This window comes from Echinops telfairi, unplaced genomic scaffold (assembly GCF_000313985.2).
Source record: "Echinops telfairi isolate 266 unplaced genomic scaffold, ASM31398v2 ScPeMD7_2291;HRSCAF=2852, whole genome shotgun sequence".
NCBI lineage: Eukaryota > Metazoa > Chordata > Mammalia > Afrosoricida > Tenrecidae > Echinops > Echinops telfairi.
In genome coordinates, this window is record NW_022106189.1 from 12,139,409 (window position 1) to 12,162,437 (window position 23,029).

The following is a 23,029-nucleotide window of genomic DNA, read 5'->3' on the forward strand; positions in this document are numbered from 1 at the left end:
GTGGGAGAGGGGAGCGGGGAGGGAGGGGAAAAATGAGGACCTAATGTCGGGGGTTTAAATGGAGAGAAAATGTTTTGAGAAATGATGTACAAATACGCTTTACACAATTGATGTGTGTATGGATTGGGATAACAGTTGTATGAGCCCCTAATAAAATGTTTAAAAAAAAAAATTGATAAATTGGTCCCAGTGACCCTGCTCTTCCCTTCCCTGAAGTCACCCTTCGTGGTTCAGTGTATTGAGGTATAATCCTAGGTCTGTCTTGTGTCTCTGCAGAACTGAGAACTCTACATGTCTGAGCAGTCTGGCCTGGATACAGAGCAAGATACCAGGAATGCACTGAGACGGCCTGGCAGCTGGCGTGTGCAGGCACCATGGAGCTCATGGCGTAGCAGGCGCTGGAGGCTGCTCCCCAGCCCCACCTGCCAGGCCTGAGGAGGCCCCAAGCACAGACCTGCAGGGGACAGTATCAGTAGACAGATGTTCCTGAGTGGACTGGTGTGAATGTGCAAAGGGTGGAGGATGCCAACCAAGGGGTGCTACTTCCTCAGTGAGGGCGAAGAGAGCCCAGACCAAAATGCACTCTATGAGAAGTACAGCCTCACCAACCTGCAGGGGCCGCTGCTGCTCATGGTCCTGTTTGTGGCTATCCTGGCCTGCGCTGCTCTCGTCGCCATCACCTTTATCATTGAGGTGAGGAATAATGGTGTCTGCGTAGACAGAGGATGCTAGGACCTCCATCTCAACTCTGACACTTTGTTCTGAAAAGATTTTGGGAGCGTACCTACCTTCTCTAAACCTCAGATTCCTCATCTGAAAAGTACTATGGAGGCTATTTAGACTGGTGGAAGACAAGATTTTCCTCTTTTTTAAAAAAGTCCGAGGTAGATTTAGATGTTACATTACTTTGGCTGAATACCTGTACTTCCCCCCACAATGATAGATTTTATTGAAGACCTAGGTCAGGGATGGCTCGTGCCTACCTGCTTCCACACCGTGCACCTGGCAGACACGATTAATGGATCCCAGCACTCCTCCTCCACATAACTATCCAGAGAGCCAGTTCCCTTGTCATCTCTGGCTTAGACTTGTCATACTCAGCCACTATAGCTATTGTGGCTACTGAGCACTTGAGATGGTATGATGTGACTAGCTGAATGGAAACATTTTAAACTTTTGATTGGTATAAGTTTAATGTGAAATCGTGACATGTGCCTAGTGGCTGTCAGAAAACAGTTCTAGAAGAAAGCATGGGAGAGTGTATGCTGTTTCAACAGAAGTGCTATTTGTAAATTAGTCAGTAGAGTAACTGTATTTACACTAGTTTTCATTAAGTTGATTCCCCGTGATTGTCAGAGTAGAACTGTACTCCATGGGGGTTTTGAAGGAGGAGGGGTTTTTTTGTTTTTGTTTTCTCATTAGAAAGCTAGGATTTCTGCTGAGACACCCTGGCTCTATTGAACCTCCAACTTTTCGGTCCGTAACGGAGTGCATTGACTGCTTGTACCCCCTGCAGATCCCAAGTAGGAGTTGCCATCACGAGGACTCTGACTCCGGATAGTCTCATGCATGTCAGAGGGTTTCCAATGACTGATCTTTTTTCAGAAATAGATTGCCAGCATTTCTTCCAAGATGCCTCTGCCCTCAAGGAGCTACTTGGGGAAACAGAAATCTCAGCAACCAACACCTGCGGGGTGCTGCCCCAGGAGCACATCGTTCTTTCCTGCACTCCCCACCGGTCACACCTGTGCACCTTTCCTCAAGCTCCTCCCTCGGAGATGCCTTTCAAATCATTCCCCCACAAACCTCAGTTTATTCTTTGAGAGTTAGGAATAATGCCCCCCACCTCATCCTGCTTGTCCTCAAGAAAGCTTCCCAGGGCTTCTCTGCCCATGGACTAGCCCTTCCCTGCGCTCCTGTTGCATTGCCACACCTGTCATCCAAGGCTCCGAGGTCAGGAATAACCTGGCAGAGGAAAACGTTATGCATGTGGACAGTGCCTGCAGTGGTGTTGGCCAGGGCTGCTCTCCGGGGGTGTTTCCTCTGGGAAAGCTGTAGCGTTTATGTGTCTGTCTTCCCCATCCAGGAACCCTCCAGAAACAAGGCCGTCCTTGGGACAGCATTCCTGATGCTTCTCATGTTTGTTGCCCTGTACCTGCTGGTATATTTTGACTGCCTCATACGACGGCGGCTCAGGACCTTGGCCTTGCTTATCTGGGCTTGCCTCATGACACTGGGCTATGTGCTGCTGTTCGATTCCCGGATGAAGACGGCCTGTGCGTGGAACCAGGTAATGGGATGGCTCCCTGCCCACTCCTCATCATGTGGTTTGACACTTAGGATGGGGCTTGGCTAGTGGAGGCAGGTAGAATGTAGGGGTTCCAGGTGGACCCTCTCAAGCCAAACCCATTGCTATCAAGTTGATTCCTACTCATAGCAACTATAAGACAGAGTAGAAGAACTCCTATCCTATTTGGTTAGAAATGACAGAAGCTTTAACTTGAAGAGACTAAAAGGTACAAATTTTCACACGTACTGGGAAGAGTTGAGGGCCTAGTCCTGGGGCGCCAACTGGATGCAGATCTGATCTCTCTAGTCCCATCTCTTGGCCTTGCTGTCCTCTGGTTCTTGTTCCTGCATAGACTGTCCCCACTTGGAGTGGGAATGTCAACTAGCAGTCCCAGGCTACCCATCTACCAGCGTAGCCACTCTTTTTTGTGTCTATAACCCAATCAGCAACAGACCCTACCTTGAGACTCGTGGACACGGTTGGCGAGGGATGGTCCACTCTGCTCACTGTCCCTGGACCATCTGATCCCACACCTTTGCTGGCATGGGGTCAGGCTCCAGTTAAGCACATAGATTGAGAGTTCAAAGGTGAGAGGGAAAGTGCAGGGCAGATAGGAGTCTCATTGATCCATACTCCCAGAATGGATATGCAGCAGATGGATGCCTGCACCTAAGGACGTTTCTGTAACTACTGTCCTGCCACATGGGGATGTGGAATCTTGCACCTAAGGACACTCAGGCTTGGCCACAGAACCAAACCAGAGCCTAGGAAACAATGGCTAATGCTGGGTGGGTAGGACCCAGAGCCCAGTTTGACTTTCTCTTGTTCCATTGCATGTCCATGGCGGGCCCTGGCTATGTCTCACTGGGAGGAGCTAAGGGCTGAGTTAGCTGCCCTGGGCAAATGCAGCACAGCACACTGCTCTCAGTTCAGCCTTGGGGCTTTGTCCCAGGGCTTGGGCAACTTGGCTAGGCACATCCCTGCAAGGTGACTGATGACTTGAGCCTAATGGTGGCATATTCCCAGGTACCCTTCTTCTTGTTCATCATCTTCGTGGTGTACACATTGTTGCCCTTCAATATGTGGGGGGCCATCGCCGTGGGAATTGTCTCCACCACCTCCCACCTCCTCGTGTTTGGAGTCCTGATGATGGAGGCCTCCAGTGTGCCTGGTGACTCCGTGGAGTTAAAGGTGAGAGGCAGGATGGGGACCTGTGGGGCAGGAGATGTGGTTTGGGGTTAAGGGCAACCCAGGCCCCCTGGGATTAATTGGACCCCAATGCCTCAAAGCAGAATTTGAAGGCAGTTACACACCCAGGTTCCCTATATTTGCCACTTAAGCAGCTGCCTGCTTTCTTCTTTGCTGGCCAAGGGCTCCCCTGAGTCCTGACCCCGATCTCCCTTCCCAGGCCATGTGCCCACTGCTGTCAGGTATTGTCCTCGAGGTTTCCCCGCTACTGGCAGATTTGGGGTTCTCTCTGGGCACAGCATCCTGTCAGTTTGTGTTGAGTGAGGTGAGCCTGTTATTAATCCATGGCGGCGACTCCTTTGCTTTGCCTTAGCTGAAGATGAGTCCACTCTGTTGGCCGTGGAATGCTGGACTCGCCAAGAGCTCCCTTGGTGCTCATTTAGTCTCTGGGCTCCCTGAGGTGATGCTGCCTCTGCCTCCCTGTCTTTGGCCTGGAGGATGCAGAGGCTCAGCCTGAGTGGGTTGAGGCTCAAAGTGGGGAGGGAGTTGGGGGGGGGGCACATAGCTGGCCTGGGTCTGAGTAGAATGAGGATATGACTAGGGTGAATGCTAACCCCCACTCTGCCCACCCCCAGCTACTAAGTAATGCCATTATCCTCCTGTGCGGCAATTTCACGGGGGCCTTCCACAAGTATCAGATGCAGGACGCCTCCCGAGACCACTTCACCTACACTGTGAAGTGCATCCAGATCCGAAGCAAGCTGCGCATTGAGAAGCGTCAGCAGGTGGGCCTCTCCCCACTAGAGCCACTGCCTGCTGTGGGCTTGTCCCCACCCTTCACCCTGATTTGATTCCAGAATCCCATGTTCTAATTCCTTATTTCCTGATCTTATCCTTTCCAAAGCCTGCCTCTCTGCCGCAACCTCTCCACCACTCTCCACATATCTTCATATGCCCTACCCTGATACTTCCCCAAATACTCTACCTCTTCTCTCATGACCCCACTCCATCTCTGCCTCCCATTTTTCTGCCACCTCATACAATCCTTACACTCTCTATTCCCCTCAGCTCCTCCCTCTAATCCCTGAACATTCCCCATACTGCCACCTCACCTCCATCTTTCATTTTCTCTGTTGGACCCTCAGATCTTTCGGAACAGCCATGTCCCTGGGGAGACTGGCGAGATACCCAGAGGGTCTCACTCCAGGGTACTGGGGCGATTGTGGGGTTGGGGGAGATGGTGACAGGACCTAAGTCAGCAAGATGGAGCCATTATGGGCAGAGAGAATAGAGGCCACACCAAGCCCTGATGCCACCCTCCTCTTCCTACTGGCTTGCCCCGTGCCCAGGAGAACCTGCTGCTCTCAGTGCTGCCAGCCCACATCTCCATGGGCATGAAGCTAGCCATCATCGAGCGGCTCAAGGAACACAGGGACCGACGCTACATGCCGGACAACAACTTCCACAGCCTCTATGTCAAGCGGCACCAGAATGTCAGGTGGGTAGTGGGTCGAGGTCACCCAACCCTTGCAGGTGGCCTCCCTGCTCTGGAGTCTAAAAGCTAAGCCCACAACTTTTCAGTTAGTAGCTGGACCCGTGAAATGTTTGCACCATCCAGCGATGCTCCACAGAGAGTTGTTCGATTGCTCTTAAATCAGGTTCTGTGCACTACAGAATGAAGCACGGGCCCAGTCCCTCCCATCCTCACAGTGGGAGCTATGTTGCAGCCTATCGTAGCAGCCGCTATGTCACTGCATCTCCTTGAGGGGCCTTCTTTTTCACTGCCCCTCCACTAAGCATTGCGCTTCTCCAGGCACCGGCCCCTCGCGATGCCATACATGCTCAAAGTGTAAGAGATGAAGTTTTGCCATCCTCATTTCTAAGGGACATTCTGGCTGTACTTCCTCCAAGACAGATTTTTGATTTTTCTGCCACTCTATGGTATATAGGAGACTTAAACAATTGTTTAAAACTCATCTTTTAATTCAAATTTTCCATGAAAACGAATATTGTAATATTAATATTACATATTAATATATATAACAACAGCATAAATCAAAGAGTTGATCATTATTCAATTTTTCATATTAACTGTCCAACTGTCAAAGGAGCCTTGGTGTTACAGTGGGTGTTACACGGGCTGCTAACCGAAAGCAAGGTCAGTGGTTCAAACCCACCAGTTGCTCCTTGGGAGAAAGATAAGGCCGCCTGCTCCCAGGAAGATTTACAGTCTTGGAAACCCAAAGGGACATTACTATCCTGTCCTATAGTGTTGCTATGAGTCAGGAGAGCGTTGACGGCGGGCAGCGAGTTTGGAGTTTTGGTCCAACTCTCGCATACATACGAGGCAATCCAAAGTAGAACAGCTTGAGGTAGACATGAAGGAGCATAGGCATATGTTTATGCTCCCAGCTCTATAGAAACTGGCGATAGACAGGGACAGTTGGGGCCATGGTGGGCGAGGGAGTCTTTAGCTCAGGGCCGGCAGATGCTCAGGGCCCCAAGGTTGTCCACTTGCTTGTGTTGTCCTATCTGCCAGGGATCTGACTTTAACCTTCCAATGCCCCCTGCCCCTAGCATCCTCTATGCAGACATCGTGGGCTTCACGAGACTGGCCAGTGATTGCTCCCCCAAAGAGCTAGTGATGGTGCTCAATGAACTCTTCGGTAAATTTGACCAGATTGCCAAGGTGAGCATGCCTGCCAGTCCTTCTGCCCCGTGTGGCTGCTATGTAACCCCACCCTTTCCTCTGCCAATCATTGCACCCCCCCACTGCATCCACGGTGGATGGGCTGTGCCCAGCATGGCACTGGGATCAGGACAGACAAGCCTTGGATGGATCTTAGTTTCAGTCAACAATTGATCCCCAGTGCCTACTGTGTGCCAGCCTGAGCTACAGGAGAAGGGAGAAGTGGGTCAAGCAGTCAGAACCCTCCCCCAGGATGTGACAACTGTGGGGAGGAATACATGGGTCCTATGGGGGCTCAGAGGAAGCTTAGGAAGGCTACCTGGAGGGGTATGACTCATCCTCTCTGCATAAAGCTGCAGCATCGGCCTCCCAGATCTTAGAATGCCGGGCTGCACTAGGTGGATGATGTGCACATTAAAGCTTGGGAAAGCCTGAAAGAAAGGTAGAAGATCCAGAAGAAAAGGAACAATGTACAGGCTAGTGAGCAAACAGTGTGTGCAAAAGCTTCATACACTGAGTGGCCATGACTCAGTATGGGACGCAGACTAAGAGGGGACAGAGTGGCCAAAGCCAGATGCTCAAAGATTTGAGGGAGGAGGTGAGGAGGAGCAAGACAAGCACCCACCAGGAGAAGGGCACTGGACAGGGAGGGGCTCTAGTGTGTAGCTGACCGAGGAGGAATTTGGAAACGAGACAGGGCTCTGCCGCGGTCTCATTCACTGAATTTTATCTTTATGAGCAGCACCCAGCCCGAGGCATATGTCGGTACAAACATGAGCGGTGGGTGGGAGGAATACTCATTCATTCATTCACCAAGTGTCTTGAAACCTGGTGAGTGCTGGGCCAGCCCTGGAATTGCTCCGGGTCGACAGGACAGGTGCTTTGAAGAGGGGTGCAGTAAGCCAAGATCACCTGGGGAACACCTAGCTTGGTGCGAAGTGGTCCAGAGAGGCTTCAGGAAGAGACTGAAGCATGGATCTAAGGAGTGGCCCTTTACCTTGGTTGCGTATTTGAATCACGTGGGAAACTTGAACATCAGTGCCCATTCCCTACACCCATTAACGTTTTCCAGAATCGCCTTTGGGTGAAAAACCAAGGGTCTGGCACTTGATGGGAAGAAAGTACTGGTCCCACTCTAGGGAGAGCTTTTCTGATGATCAGAGCTTCTCAAACCAGAAGGTGGCCTCCTCGGTGTCAGAGGGGCTCTGACAGCCAGGGGTAGGCTTCTCATCACAGGGCAATGAAGACCCCCTTGGCCAGAATAACAAGAAGACTGCATGTCCATGGAATTAATGTGGATCAGGATTCCGGGTCGTGAGGGCCTTTGCCAGGGCTTTGGGAGAAGTGTCCTGCCGTAGACGTTGGTGGCTAGGTGCTCCACCAGTCCATCTAGCCAGGAACCCTCGCATCAGAACCTCTGGTGGTTTGGCCAGAGGTGGGCAGAGGGCCTGGGCCTCACTGTCCATTTGGACCTCTTGCTGCCAGAAGCCTCTCCTTCCCTGCATGCTCAGAAGGAGGGGCCCCAGGGTCCAGATAGGGAAAGGGAGGCCTGGCAGGTGCAGCCCCCTCCATGGAGAGTTCAGCCTCTGGGCAGGGATGGTCCCGGCCAATTCTTCCATCCACAATCAGGAACGTCTCATGAGAACCACGGCGTGTTCTCTCAGAGGATTACCCTTTCATAAACTCCCCCATTGTAACTTTCAGACACCACAGTGGACCTATCAACTATTCAGGAGAATGGCCTGGAGAAATATGGCCTTGGTGCCAGACTCCCACGGCTACACCAATTCGTGATAGCTGGTACTAACTGGGACTAATCCAGAGGGCAGTCCTGTACAAGCCTAAGTGATGATCAGGCAACTGGAGCCCGAGCCAGCCCTGAGCTGTCCAAAGCCTAGCCCAGCTTTCTGCCTCTGTAGGGAAGTTTTGTCCTCACATCCTTCCCACCTCCCAGAACCCAGGTTCTGCCAGACAGGCCCGGCAAGATAGACTTGGCACCCACTAAAGGAGGGTGAAGGAAAGGTACTGGGGCCTGTGCAAAGGGGGGAACAGGTGCAAGGGAGCTCTGGGGAAGGCTGGGGCTGTGCTGAGTCCCTGGCCTGAAGGGCATGGGGGAAGCAGCTGCTAGACTTGGGAACAAGGGTGCTTTTGTTCCAGGAGTCTGGCTGGCCTTTCGGGACTCTGCAGTGCGCCAGCCCCCTGCTTCTCTCCGCTGATCTGCCATGGCTGAACTCTCTAAAAGGCAGGGTGTAAGACTTTTGATGGACCCACAAAGAGCAGGAGGAATAGGCGTTGGTTGAGAGAGTGGGAAGTGGGATGGAGGGCCAAGGCAGTTGTCTGTGTGGCTTTTGCCTAGGATCCCTGTGACCACAGCATCATCCCAAGTGGATCCTTGGGCACCCCTCTCCTTATGCCCCCCTCTCTGCATATTTCTTTATACTAGCCTTGTTCCATGAGATTTCAACCTTCATAAGTCCTGTCCCCCTACACGCATCTTTCACCTTGCAAGCTCTGTGCATTTTCCGTGCTTAGCCACATAGCCATTTTTTGGGTTACCTTGACGCCGGCTGCCCCTGCTTTGTGGTCTCACCTCTGCCCAGGTGTTTTGCCCAAGCTTCTCGCCTTATTTACTACGCCTGTCCCCCTCTCTCCCCACTCACTCTGGACCTTTGTACATGCTGCTGCCTTTGTGGGGAATGCTCTGCCTCCATCCCCTCAGTCCCTTTGGGCCTTTTATCAAATGTCACCACCTTCGAGAGGCCTTCTCGCCGCCGAGGGAGTTCTTTTCTCTTCCCGGGCTTTGCTTGTCTCGGCAGTTCTCATCACCATTTGATATCCTGATTGGACTTTTGTTTGTTTGTTTAGTGTCTAACTCTCCCACCACATATGAGCTCTGTGGTCTCTTGACTATTGTATTCCAAGGCTAGGCATTCAGTGGGCACTCAAACATTGCATGGACAAATGAAACAAAGGCAACTACACCATGAGAAGCATTCAGGTGGCTCCCCTTAGGAACACTGGAAGCTTGGCTGAAGGGATGGGATTCCTCTTTTTGAGACTTCCCTGTCCCCAGTGCTTTTACTCGGCCCAGCAGAAGTTCCTGGTGACTCATATCCCAGGAGGCAGCTCCTGGCTGGGAAAAGGCCTGACTCACCCTAGGAGGGAAGGACCCCAGGTCCCCCAGGCTGTCCACTCACCCAGCCTCTTTCCTGGTCCCACAGGCCAACGAATGCATGCGGATCAAGATCCTGGGTGACTGCTACTACTGTGTGTCGGGCCTGCCTGTGTCCCTGCCTACCCACGCTCGGAACTGTGTGAAGATGGGGCTAGACATGTGTGAGGCCATTAAGTAGGTACTAGGGGCAGACCTGTTTCCACAGTGAGTTGCTCCTGCCTCCTGGTGCATATGGAGGCGGGGTGGGCTTTACTCCCATTGTACGGAGGAGGATGGTGGCTCGGGCAGCAAGCTGGAGGGGCCACAATCAGTATGCTTACATCTTCTCTCTGTACTCACCTGTGCCAGGGCTTTCGGTCCAGAAAAGTCTCCCAGGTCCTATCTAGGGTAGGGCAACTGAGCTCCATTTCTGTCAAGTTTTTGTATCAGCAGGAAGACTTCAGGGCAGACAGCAGGAGAACTTCACTGCTTCCTGTTTCCTCTCTGAAGGTCTTAGACACAGGGTACTGGCCTTTGGAGCTGCAGGGAGACCTCAAGCTGCAAGGACACCTTAAGAATAGAAAGCAGGGCTTCTGCCCACGGAGACTAATTCCTGGGAGTTTCTCTGTGCCCACACGCTGACCCGTGCTTCGGCTAGGTCCGGAGGCGGGCCTATCAGCGTCTCCAGCTCTGCGTCCTGACATCTTCCCAGAATGCCGAGTGCTGCCAGGACAACCCCAAGGCGTCCTGGTTCTTGCCTGACTAGGTCCCAGTTGCGTGACCTCAGGAAGGTGCCTACCCCTCTTTGGGTCTCAGTCTCCTCCTCTCTGGGTTCCAGAGGCTATACGGAAACCCTTCAGGCCTTCTCGGGCTTTGACCCTGGCATCTCTGTTGATGGGACACCTGGCACTGGCTGCACCCTGCCCTTCACTTACTCTTTAAAGATACTCAGGTACTGCTTATGCGTGGAGGGCAACTCAGGGGCTGGTGGAGCTCCCTGATGGGGGGGCTTGAGATCCAGTGCAGAGTAATGTCCTGGGGCCAGTAGTTTACAAGGCTCTCAACTTCCAGAGATGGGGTGTCAAAACCACCTAGGGCGGTTGTCTTTGCAGGGGTTAGGGTGGTGCCTTGTCCCTCTGTAGACGTTGACAGTCCTTTCAAAGCCAGGCAGGGAAACATCCAGGGTGAAGTAGAGGCCCAAATACAAAGTTTGTGGTCTGTGACAATGGCCATTCTTTCTTTGAACTTGGGTGACACGTCCCTTGCGCACACTCCCAGGGTCAGGTGACTTGGTTCCTCTGTAGGATGTAGCCTGTCAGCATAAGAACATTCTCTTCTGGAAGTTGAGTTTTCTGTATTTTGCTGCACCCTCTACCACCACTGTGCTCTGCCCCAACCATTCCCCCACCCACCCAACCAGAGTTCAGGCCATGGGGTGACTGACTCACTCTGCCCAGGCAGGTGCGGGAGGCCACAGGTGTGGACATCAGCATGCGTGTGGGCATCCACTCAGGGAATGTGCTCTGCGGGGTCATTGGGCTGCGGAAATGGCAGTATGACGTGTGGTCCCATGACGTGTCCCTGGCCAACAGGATGGAGGCGGCTGGAGTTCCTGGGTGAGACTCGCTGATGCAGAGGCCGAGGCCAGGGGCACCTGCGGTGGGTGGGTGACAGCAGGGGTGGACCTGCAGTAGGGGAGCAGCCAGGGCCCTGCCATCAGTGCTCCCCAGGAGGTCCCAGGCCCCTGGGCTCTGTCTGACTCTCCCATCCCTTAGTCGGGTGCATATAACGGAGGCCACACTGAACCACCTGGACAAGACATACGAGGTGGAGGATGGGCATGGTCAGCAGAGGGACGCCTACCTGAAGGAAATGAACATCCGGACCTATCTGGTCATTGACCCTCGGGTATGAAGGGGTACGGGGGTGGGCAAGGCTGAAGAGATCTGGGGGAAGATAACAGGGATGGCAGGCTGCCTCTCTGTGGCTGGCTCAGGGGAGCCACCTACCAGAGCAGGGGCTAGCACCTCATCCCTGGGTTTGCTCTGGACGGCCAGGGCCTTCCTACTCTTGCTATGAAGCAGGGGGACAGCACCCGGAAAGGAGTGAAAGAGCTCATTTCAGCCGTGTGTTCCCCCATCCTGGCTGTCATAGTCACTCTAGACATGGCAGTCACTAGGAGCAGATTTCCCCCCACGTGCTCGCTATTCTCTCAGATTTTCAAATCACATTTTCAAAACACACTTTGGATGAGAACCAGGCAGTCAAGAAATGAATGGCCGGGGGCTCCTATGAGTGTCCTGGATTCTGACCCTGGCATCAGCTGCCTTTTCCCCTCCTTCAAGCCTCTTCGCGTGTTCCCAAGTCTGCCCAAGGGCCCCGTGGGATAAGCTACGTGGCTCCGGCGTTTGCCCAGCCCAGGCACCCCTCCCACTACCCTGCACAGCTCATCCGGCAGCCGCTTGGGTGAATCATATTTGGTGCGAGATCAGGGCATGTCAGGAACGACAGGATTTTACCAGTCTCCTCTCACTACTGGTCTGGACCTCAGGGCTGTCCTGACTGCAATTTCAAGGCTGCCGTTGAGGCAGCCTGAGATCTTTTCACTGGGCTTCCATTCACACGTTTCTGGCACCAGGCTTGTTTCCCGGTGGATGCCTCCATGGTGGTGTCACCCAGGGAATACTCTTATCTAACACTGAATTTGTCACTCAGGAAAGTCCCTGGAACCCGGCCACACCCAGACTCCACCGCTATTAACTCCCCCATCCCCACTCTTCTGCCCAGTGCAGTCAACCCCACGCTACCCCTCCCAGCTCCTCCACGGTCTGTCCTCCTGCGTGGCCTTTCCCATGCCTTCTCCTCCACCCAGAGCCCCCTTCCTCTGTCCCAGCACCCTGGTGTGCCATCAGTGTGGGCTCCAAGCCGCAGGAGCTCCCGGTGCTTCCTCACCAGGCCTCAGCCACAGCTTCCGACCCAGAACAGCGCGGGCAGGGAGCAGGCACCCAGGTCCTTTGGGAATGAATGAAGCAGAACCCTACCACAAAAGCAAGCAGGAAGCATGGCCCTAAACCCACTCCCCACAAGGCCCCAGGTTCCGTACATGAGGCTTCAGAACACCCAATTACATTTAGCTTTCGGAGAAACCGTGATGGCGTTCACATCATCAGTGTGCCTCAGGTAGCATTTTACAGGGTGCCTGGCAACCTTGATCATTCCTTTACTCAATAAGGGTATGTATTCTTAAGCGAATTATTCATTCACATAGCTGAGGCACCGGAGGCATGTAGTGAAAGGTTTTCCTCTTGCCTCTGTCCTCCAGCCAACACCCTTGGTGTTAACCGCCCTCGAGTTGGCCCCAACTCGGGGTGACTCACTCCGTGGACCATGGAATCAAATGCTTCTCCGTGCCGCACCGTACCCACCCTGTTAGTTGCCGAGGAGAAAGATGCTGAGGATCCAGCAGGCATTCATTGGTTGAGTTTCATCACCAGGCCTTTCTTTCCGTCTTAGTCGGGAAGCTTCAGAGCACAAACTGGTACAGCGTCATGGCAACCTCAGACCTCCACTGACAGACCGCTAAGGGACTTTAAACATTTCCATTCCCAAAGGAGGAGAGAAGCGAGCACTGTGGTCGTGGGTGCTTATTTATGAGGGTGCTTGCAGCGTCCTGAGGAGACAGAGTGTTTGGGGATAGGTAGTCCTTACTGACTTATGTGATGACCTCCATTTGTCTCTAGTGGCTTCAGGACCTTTTCTCGTCCAGCCTCCCTACTTTCAGCCTCCAGCATTTGGTTTGGAGGAGCCTTTCAGGGACAAGTTGAACCAGAACTTGGATTGGCCTGAAGGGCCGTGGACCGTTGTATCCTCACCTGGGGCAGGCACATGCTGCGCACAATCTCCCAACAATGTAGCAGAAGCTGCCTTGGCTCAGCGTGTCCCGAAGGGTCGTCCATTTCTCAAGGGGACCTGAGAACTGTCCATTTTGCCTGGTTGGCTCGATGACCGTTCCAGAACGTGTGTTTTGGGAGGCGAAGGCCCCCTTCCTGAGGAGACACCAAATCTCTGTCTGCCTACAGAGTCAGCAGCTGCCCTCAGCTAGCCAGCACCCCCTGAAGCCCAAGGGGGACGCGGCTTTGAAGATGAGGGCATCGGTGCGGGTGACCCGCTACCTGGAGTCGTGGGGTGCTGCCCGGCCCTTTGCACACCTCAACCACCGCGACAGTGTGAGCAGCAGCGAGGCCCCTGCTCCTCCTGTCCGGAGGCCCAGGGTGAGTCCTGCCCGAGAGCTGTGCAGTGGGGTCTTGGGGGAGCCTGGGGAGCTTCTGCCCAGGGGATCCTTTTGAGCTTCACTTTCTTCACTTCTGAAGTGGTCTGTCTCTGCCCAGATTGCCTCCTGGGGCAAAGGAAAAGGTCAAGCATTGGCGGAATACCGCAGATGACCAGTAATGTCCTTGCCTCCTCAATCCTTAGACGGAATCTCGATTGAATTCAGGGTCCCTGCCTCTTGGGCAAACCTGGAACTCCCCCCTGTGAATCTCAAGTGGGCCCTGGATATACACCCAGCGATCCCATAGGCTTCAGACCAAGCCGTCTGGGGAGTGTCGGGGTCATATGATTCTCCCTTCCAGGCCATTCCCCTGCGGCGCCACTGGACTCTAGAAAGGTCTGTATGTTGTCCCCTTTGCTTTCCCCAGCTCTGCCCGCCTTCTTGGCTAAGCTGGTTAGCGCCACCAGGCAGGCTGCCCTAACCGGGACCTCTGTGGAGTTTGCTGTGGCTGAGGCTAAAGTGTTTCTAGGAACCAGAACTGCCTGCTCTGCACCTTTTCTGCATGGGCTTGAGCAGTGATTGATCTCCTATTGTTCACCCAGCCTGTGTGTAACCTCAGGGAGGCTGGTTTTCATGGGAACCCTGTGGGTGGTGAAGGGGATCTAGGTGGGGTCAAGGTCTGTCTTCTGCTTCCGGCTGAGCGAATGGCCACCCAATGTGTCTGGGCTTGCTCGCCACCAGCCTTTCCTTTTGTGGGCCTCAGTGGGACCCTCCCTCATCTCTCAGCTGTCCTGTGTGAGGGGGGCCTGTGGCCTCCACAGGTCCCTGGAGCGGCACATGGGTAAGTTCTCTCTCCTCCTCCTCTGCTGCTGGGCGGTAGACATGGGGCCCTGAGGGGATTCAGTGGGGGTGTCTGGTTCCAGAAGTGCATCTCCGAAGGGGCGGTCAGAGGATGACTCCTACAATGATGAGATGCTGTCAACCATCGAGGGGCTCAGCTCAGCAAGGTGAGGCTCTTTGACACTGGGCCCCCAAATGGGATCCTTCCTATGGACATACCGAGCACCTACCCTAGTGTGCTCCAGCTCCAATTGTGGCCCCCAGATAGCTCCTTCTCGCCTTGTTGATGCTGTATTTGAAGGGTGGTGGGTGGAGGCTCAATCTTACCACTCTCCTGGGCCCACCCCTCACGCCTACTTCTGCTGTCCTCAGGCCCTGCTGCTCCAAGTCAGATGACTTCTACACTAGCACCTGTGTGCCCCTTTTCCTGGAGATGGACTTTGAGCGAGAGGTGAGGGTCCTGGGGCAGCCTCATCCCCATATCCCCAAGGAACAAGACTCCAATGGCTGAGTTGGGGTAGGAGTGCAGGTTGTGGGTCAGTCAAAATAACACTCCTAGAAGCCAAGTGGATATTTCAGTCCATCTCTGTGTTAGACAGGGTTTTCTAGAGAAACAAAACCAGGAGGGCACTTATGATTTTATATATATATAGATATATACAGCATGAAGGAATATAATAGCTAATTAGTCCACCCAGCAGTACAGAGGGCTCAGTTCAACTCACTTTCATGGAACAGTTAATATACTGGAAGTCCTTCAACTCACGAGGGCTGCTGGGTCCAAGGTCAAGGAAGCAGACAGCTGAGTCTTCCTTAGAGCAATGCAGGCAGTCCAGCCAGAGGCAGCAAACATCAGGGTGGGTCACCAACAGTTAGCAGGAAGACAGGATCCGACATCCAAGCTCAAGCGATGTATACACCAGCAGCGTGAAGCAGGTCTTGAAGAAACCTCCACGGGTTGGGTGTCTCACAGGTAGTGTAGCTCATGAGTTGAGACAGAGAAGTAGCTAAGGCAGCCGCATGCTGGCCCAATCACCAGAGAGCAAGAGGGAGACAGGCGGGGCATTTGAGCCATTTATCTCTTTGCCCTACAATCAAACTGCAACCTTATTAATCCCACATGTTCCTATTAGCCAGGTTGGCACAATAAACCTACCTATCTCAATCTCTTAGATCAGTGGTTCTCAACCTGTGGGTCACGACCCCTTTGGGGGTCGAACAACCCTTTCACAGGGGTTGCCTGATTCATAACAGTAGCAAAATTACAGTTATGAAGTAGCATCGAAAATAATTTTATGGTTGGGGGGTCACCACAACATGAGTATTTAAGGATCACAGCATTAGGAAGGTTGATAACCACTTTCTTAGATTCAATTCCTGTGACCTCCCTCCTTTTCTCAACATCCTTCTCCATCCCCTCAACCCCCACTCCCACCCCACCGTGTTGGTAAGTCACCAAAAGGGGGGTCTGAAGGCTTTTGCAGCCATCAAATACCAGGACCTCAGCTGCCCAGAACTGGGAACACTCAGGCTGATAGTATTGGCCTTATACGTGAAGAAAAAAACAAAACCAAAAAAACCACCCAAAATGTAGTCTCCAGGTTGTAAGGGACCTGATTGGATGACATGGCTTTTGTAGTCATAGTGAACTGGGTCTGACACCAGCGTAGGCCCATGTTATATAATCTAACCCTCATAACAGTTGGGTAAAGTGGGAGCTGGTACTCTCATTGCATAGGCAGGAGGCTAATTGTGGGTCTGCGATGTTAAATGTGCAGGGTATAACAGACTCTTCATTTCAGGGACACCCCTGGGGATGGTCACAGCCCACAGGGTCAAGTACTAGGACCTGATTCTCCCCTGCCAGCTTGAGGCAACAGGAAAGCACTCTTCTCCAGGACAGCAGGGCAGAGCCTTATCCTTGTGAATGCTCCTTAAATTGGGGGCTCCCTAGGCCAGGGGCTTTGAGTCTGGAGGCAGGCTGCTGCTGTTGGGTGCCATCAAGTTGATCTAGACTCAAGTCAACCTTTCCGAACAGTATAGAACTGCCCCCCAGGGCTTGCAAGGCTGCAATTTTCACGGAAGCAGACTGTCATGTCTTTCTCCTCCAGATTAGCTGGTCGGTTCACACGGAGACTCTTTAGTTAGCAGCTGGGTGTTTAACCACTTTAAGACCAGGGCTCCTCGGAGGCAGATGTGACCTCTGCGAAACTTGCCCAGATGGTCTTCTGCTGCTACCCTGGACAGGCTGCTAACTTATCTCGGCTTGATTTTCCAGTCTGTGGCAAGACCTTCCTGGATTAGTCTTAAAAGATAGTAAGGACCCTCCTCATCTCCAGCACCACTTTCAAGGTTTGGGCCCAGTCTCACCCATTGATTTGGGTGAGGGCAAACCCCCATCCACACCAGCTTTACCAGCCCTGAGAACTCAAACAGCGAATGCCCATTTTTCACTCTAGGCATGGGGTTTTTCAGGAGCCTCAGAAATATAATAGGAGACCTGGTTAAGGAGAAAAGGGTAGGTATTGCTTTGAAATACAAAAAAGGGACACCAACATAGAGAGGGATGACCATTATTAAATGTGACACCATCACTTACAATACTTAGAGGGCGGTGAGATTATATTTAAGGAGGCTGACTTGGGTGGGGCCTGCAAAGGGGTAGGAGCAACTGACCCTGCAGATAGGGCCATGATGCCCAGGTGAGTGTCCCCTATTTCTCCTGTCAACCCTAGTACCGTTTGGCACCCATACCCCGGGCCCGCCACTACTTCGCCTGTGCTAGCCTTGTCTTCCTCTGCATCCTGCTCATCTACTTCCTGCTGATGCCCAGGTCAGTTGGGGGGTGGAATGGACTATCCAGCTGGAGGAGTGAAGGTGACCTTGGCACAGTCCACCAGAAAACCTGCAGGCAACTCCCGAAGTTGCATCATCAGGCCTGAAGGGCTGGCTGTTGGGATTCACGAACAGTAACTCTTTCAGTTCCTGGAAATTGTGGACCATGGCTGGGAGGCCCAGCATCTGGAAAGACCAACACCTATGTTGTTGAAGTCATAGTCCTCACCATTCTCTGATATCACCCAACCTCTGAAGTCTCTTTTCTGCTTAGCCATTGCTGGCCTTTTGGTTTATGAACCCTCCTTTAAGTTCATGGGGTTCCAGAACTGTAGACTCCTCAAATCACAGCCACCATGATCCCTCTCTTATACGTGGACAAATTGAGGCTCAGAGAGGTTAATAATGTATACAAGGCAGCACAGCAAATACCTCAAGAGCCAATGAGATCCACATTTTTGCTCAAGGGCCTTGTTGGTCAGGGCTGGGATAAGAGGTCAGAGGGCAGGGTATGTAAGGCCAGTTACTTGTTTTCTAGAAGGATAATTGGTTGAGGGATGAACCAAGATTGTAGTTAGGATTTTTTTAAATGGGGCCATTGACATGTCATTCCATGGTTTCTATAAAAAGAGTTGCACAATTTGGCTAGGCTCTTCTTAATAAAGACAAAGTAGGGAAGATGTTCACATGGCGTGTACCATGTACTAGATAGAAGGGTGCCTAGGTAGTCTTCATGTCTTATATACCGAGCCCCAAATGGGAGATGCCATGCTATGACCTGTGGGTTTTGGTCAGGTGTCATATGTAACAAACCAGACCCTGTTTTTCTGAGAGCAGAATGGCAGTTGGGAAAGGGGCAGAAAATACTCGAGAGCTGGAGAATTTAGATGAAGACGGAGGCAGCTTTCTTGTGGCTCAGTCTTGGGCAGTGAGCTCCCAGGATTTAATAATTTCCCTCCATTTCAGGATGGCAGCTCTCGATGTGTCCTTCGGGCTGGTGGCCTGCGTGCTGGTGCTGGTGCTGGGCCTGTGCTTTGCTGACGAGTTCCTGGTGAGTAGAGAAGCCCTAGGAAAGACAGCCGAAGGGCTCCCGCTCCCTGATCACCCAAATGGGCAAGGCAGTCCTCATGCAGCCCTTGCCCCATCAGACCCTCCTCCTTGGGCTCTGAGCAAGTTGGGTGCCTGACTCAGCACTTCCTGCCTCAAAGACAACTTGTGGAGTGTTCTGACACTTTTGAAAGGCCGACTTCCTGCGTTTGCTGGAGTTTCCCAAGTAACTGCCCATGGCTTGCCAGTGGTGAGACTACCTCTTCTGTTTGCACACTTACTGAAGACTCACCTGGTGCTAGGCACAGTGGGTACACTCATGGACCCTCCACCACCTGAAGAGGAGCTGTCAGTCTGCTCTCCGGAGCTCTTCTGGCCTCACAGCGCAGTCTTCAGCAAGCTCCCACCTGCTTCATGTGCCTGCCCTGGGTGACTTGGTCCTGGTTCCCCACAGAGGTGCTGCCCAGCCTGGGGGATGCTTCGAGCCATCCCCGAGAGGGTGGAGACACAACCCCTGCTGAGAGTGTTCCTGGCCATCCTGACCATTGGCAGCCTACTCACGATCGCCATCATCAACCTGGTGGGTCCCTTGTGCCTGTGGCAGCATGCTTCCTGGGTGGAAGCACACTGGGAATCTCAAGGTCCTGGAACCCTGGACTCTTGCTGTCTTGCTTTATAAGTAGTACCTCATTCGACTCTCTCCAGAACTGGTGTAGGAACCTTTGTGGTACTATGGGTTAAAGCATCGGGCTAACCATAAAATTAATTGTTCAGTCTTAGAAACCCTACGGAACATTCGACTATGTCCTATAGTCACTATTCGTTGGAATTGGTTGGATAGCAGTGGAGTTTTGGGGTTAGAGCTCTGTGGTGGGTGGGTGACGGAAGGAAACTAAACCAAACATTGTTACTGAGTCGATGCTGACTCATAGTGATCCTGGAGGCCAGGGTAGAACGGACTCAGTGGGCTTATGGGACTGTAGCTTTTTACAGGAGTAGAAAGCCTCATCTTTCTCAGGCAAAGCTACTGGTGGTTTTGAATTGCTAACCTTGTGGTTAGCAGCCTAACATGTAACCCCTCTGTCACCAGGGCGCCTCATATCCCTATTTCAGACTTCACTGTTCATTTTCCAAATGCAGTCCCAGAGAGCAGACCCCAGCGGGCTGTATAGTTGAAATCCTAGTCCTCAGTGAGCCCTGAGTCTGAGACTGGGATGTCTCTAAGGGCCCGAGCTGAGACAGGGGTGACAGCCCTGCTTCTCCGTGTCGATGCACCGGTGCAGAAGGTGGACTAGTCCTCCTGGCTTCTACGGGTTAGGGTCTCTCCCCAGCCCTACCTCCTACATACTGTCGAACATCAGCCTTTATAGTATGCTCTGTGACCCCTTTCCTCAAGGTCACCTGGAGAGAAGGGACCATAGAACAAGATGGGTTTGTAAGCTGGGCCAGTCTCTCAACGCTCTGGGAGGTGTGTCCCCATATCTTCAATTTGTTTTGCACCCTTACCCCCATGACAGCTCTGAGTAGTGCTTGGAGATGGGTTTGGCAGTTCACTGGGGCCTTGAGGCCTGGTCCTTACCACCCCCCTCTCGCTGCCACTGTGTCCTGCTGGGCCTTGCCAGGTTCCGAGTCACTGTCCCCTAGACTGCCCCTAACTGGGTTTTGTTTCCTCTGTAGACACTGTTGCCACTCCCAGGCCCAGGGCTGTCTGCAGGGAACCAGACGAACCTCGGGGCTGTGAGCAGCCAGGCACCATGTGAGCTCCTACCGGTGAGTGCACCAGCCCCCACACTCCAAGCAGTGCTGCCAGGCCCTACTGCAGTCAGGTCACCGATGCAGAGCCTGAGACCAGGCGTGCAGAAGTCCCAAGCCTAGCCCCTCCCAAACACACTGGGCTGTTTGTCTCTGGGCCTGGAAAATAGTATTGTTTTGCATGTTTAATCTGAGGTGGGTGGGATGAGTTCCTTCAGTCACAGAGCCAGACATTCATCTTTATAGACAGGGAAACTGGACTCTGAGGTTAACCGACTTGTCTACAGCGGTGGTCGACCAGGATTGGGCCTCAGGCAGACTGACCCTGGTGCCTCAGGCTTCCCTGAAATGTCACAATGGTCACAGAATGAGGGTTGTGGGTATCCAGAGGTGATGACTTCTGAATGGTGGAGGAGCTAGGCTGAGAAAAGGCTGAGGTGGGTAATGGGAGCAGTCAGACTGATTCTCAGATGATTTTTTTTTTCCGATGGAGATAGCATAGGTGGTTAGTAGCAGGAAATAGGGAAATGTAGCCAGGGAAGTCAGTTTGATCCAGATTAGTGCACAGCATGAGTGCCAGGGTGAATATGTTAGCTTTATTCTGAGGGCACCGGGGAGCCACAGCGTGATCTTGAGCCGGGCAGGGAGCAATGTGAGTAGAGATGCAGTTTGGGAAGGGCAAGCTCCCTGCAGCACCTGGGGTGGTAGGAAGGCTGTGCCTGCTAGTACACACCTGTGCCTTTAATATCCATTTACCACCTCCGATTTTATTTACATTTTGTTCCTTTCAAAGAGCTCACTGATCCTAAACCGCATACAGTGAGACCAAAGCAATGCCACAACGTTTAGATTTTATCGTCTGCTCTTTGTTAACATGGGAGATCAGCAAGACAGGGAAGTAGTGTTAAAGACGTGCTGCTCTAAAACCCCGTGAGGGGCAAGAAAGTCCCTGTGTCAGGGTTAATGCTAATGGCACCTGTGGCTGCGCTAAAGCCTGGTCCAGCAGGAATGCTTCACTGGAGGCACAGAGGTGGAATGACCTTGGCCCACCCGAGTAACCATACCCTCCCCACACCCCAGTATTACACCTGCAGCTGCATCCTGGGTTTTGTTGCTTGCTCCATCTTCCTGCGGATGAGCCTGGAGCTGAAGTTCCTGCTGCTGACTGTGGCCTTGGTGGCCTACCTGGTGTTGTTTAACATCTCCACATGCTGGCAGTGGGATTGCTGTGGCCGTGGCCTGGGCAACCTCACCGAGACCAACGGCACCCACAGGTAGGCCCCCAAATGTGCTCACTTCTGGGATCCTAACTACCCCATGACATCTCACTGGCCTGAAGAGTGTGGTGCATTTTGTTTCAGTGCCATTTCAAAGCCAGGTGCTTGTGGGGTGAGGCTCGGAGCCAGGGTTTCCGTTCTACGCAGGGTAGTGATTTCCCCAGTTCTGTGCACTCAGAGCTGGGGAGCCTGTGCCCCAGAGCCTGTACCTGCTTTCGGGGCCATCGATGCGAGAGACCCGGCTCGTGCTGTTCCTCCGTAGGTCACGGCCTGGCTCCCCAGTCATGGAACAGGTAGCTGCTTGTTTAACACATGCAGAGTACTTGATTGAGTTAGTGCTCAGAAAATGCTTTTCCCTTTCCAGGCCCATTGTTCACAGCTACTCACGGCGACCCACGTGTTTGAGCATCGACTGTGCTCTAGGGCTGAATATTCAGCGAGGCTTTTCTTCTCAGGCGCCTCTGGGTAGACGTGAGCATCCACCTATTCGGTTAGCAGATGAGCCATTAACCATTTGCACCTCCCAGTGTCATGACAGTTTGGAATCAAATACATGGCTTTTGTTTTTCTTCAATAAACTGGTTCAGGGCTAACAGCGGTGCCCGCCAAACCAACACACCCACGGCTATCGACAGAGTAGATCTTTCTAACCTATTGTAAAGGTTAGAGAAAAGAGAGAGCCTGTTGCTACTCCTACCTTTACCAAAGGCAGCTGCTGTGGATTGCTCTCTGGACAGGGAAGTGATGACAGTAGCACGAGGGGCTCACCAGACCACCTGGGGCAGTTCTAGCAGCCCTACCTACTGCACGTGGCCTGACAAGAGAGATCTGGCTTTCTTGAAACTGGAAGCTGGGGGACCCAGAACTGTTCTGTGGGTCTGGCCTGCGATATCTGGAGATTAAGGAGAGCCTTCATCTTTCTGCAAACTCCAAGTCACTGCATAAGCTGGCGGGGCTTTCTGTAATCTCTGAGCTGCTCCCTCTTTGAAGCTGGGCTGTGGATTATCCCGTCATCCAGGTGTGACTTCAAGTGTCATTTCACTTGCAGCCAGTCTCTCCTTACAGTTTGAAATGGTCTTGTTTCCACTATTATGTGGCCACTAAGAGGTCAGAGATCTGGCTTGTTCGTCCTTTCCTTGGGTAGCACAGAGCACTGACTGCAGCGCCCATCCACACGGGAGGGTCATGGACGACCTCATGCATGGGGACTGGGTGCACCTATTTGGAGGTGTCGTGTGACAGGAACAACTCCTACCTTTCCTCTTTATCGCCCACAGTTCGTCTTGTTCATGGAGGGATTTGAAGACAATGATTAGCTTCTACCTGGTCCTGTTTTACATCACCCTCATCATGCTCTCCGTACAGGTAGACTGGAAAACGCCTACCGTGTTGTCTCCCCATAGTTCAAGCTGGTGTTCATTTCTCGACTCTGTATGGAAATGTAGTGGGTGTGGGGGTAGCCTGAGTTTAGGACTAGCACTGGAGACAGCAGATGGGCCTGGAGGGAGGGCTCTGGTTCTCGGGTCACCTCCCTTCAGGACACACATGACACAACCCCATGGGCCACAATCACTAGTTAAGGCTGAATGAAGTGCTAGAGATTTTAAGGTCACTGGAGAGCCCTGCTCAGTTAGAGGTCTGCCATTAGCAAGAGTAGGCAGCACTAAGCTGCTAGGTGAGGCCCGCC

At 52.7% G+C, this 23,029-nt stretch overlaps 1 protein-coding gene across 1 annotated transcript in view; it reads left to right on the forward strand.

Moving 5' to 3' along the window:
- Nucleotides 1-285: 285 nt before the first annotated feature.
- The window catches only part of ADCY7 (adenylate cyclase 7), a 28,248-nt gene continuing 5,504 nt past the window's right edge, over nt 286-23,029 (forward strand). Inside the window, 19 exon segments of the mRNA XM_004704894.4 lie at nt 286-693; nt 2,087-2,290; nt 3,317-3,481; nt 4,114-4,263; nt 4,828-4,976; nt 6,056-6,167; nt 9,389-9,516; nt 10,779-10,937; nt 11,097-11,229; nt 13,401-13,592; nt 13,953-13,987; nt 14,515-14,598; nt 14,804-14,882; nt 17,167-17,264; nt 18,233-18,317; nt 18,768-18,893; nt 19,991-20,083; nt 21,146-21,339; nt 22,620-22,707. Coding sequence (XP_004704951.4) covers nt 505-693; nt 2,087-2,290; nt 3,317-3,481; nt 4,114-4,263; nt 4,828-4,976; nt 6,056-6,167; nt 9,389-9,516; nt 10,779-10,937; nt 11,097-11,229; nt 13,401-13,592; nt 13,953-13,987; nt 14,515-14,598; nt 14,804-14,882; nt 17,167-17,264; nt 18,233-18,317; nt 18,768-18,893; nt 19,991-20,083; nt 21,146-21,339; nt 22,620-22,707 — 2,463 coding nt within the window. The 5' untranslated portion in view covers nt 286-504.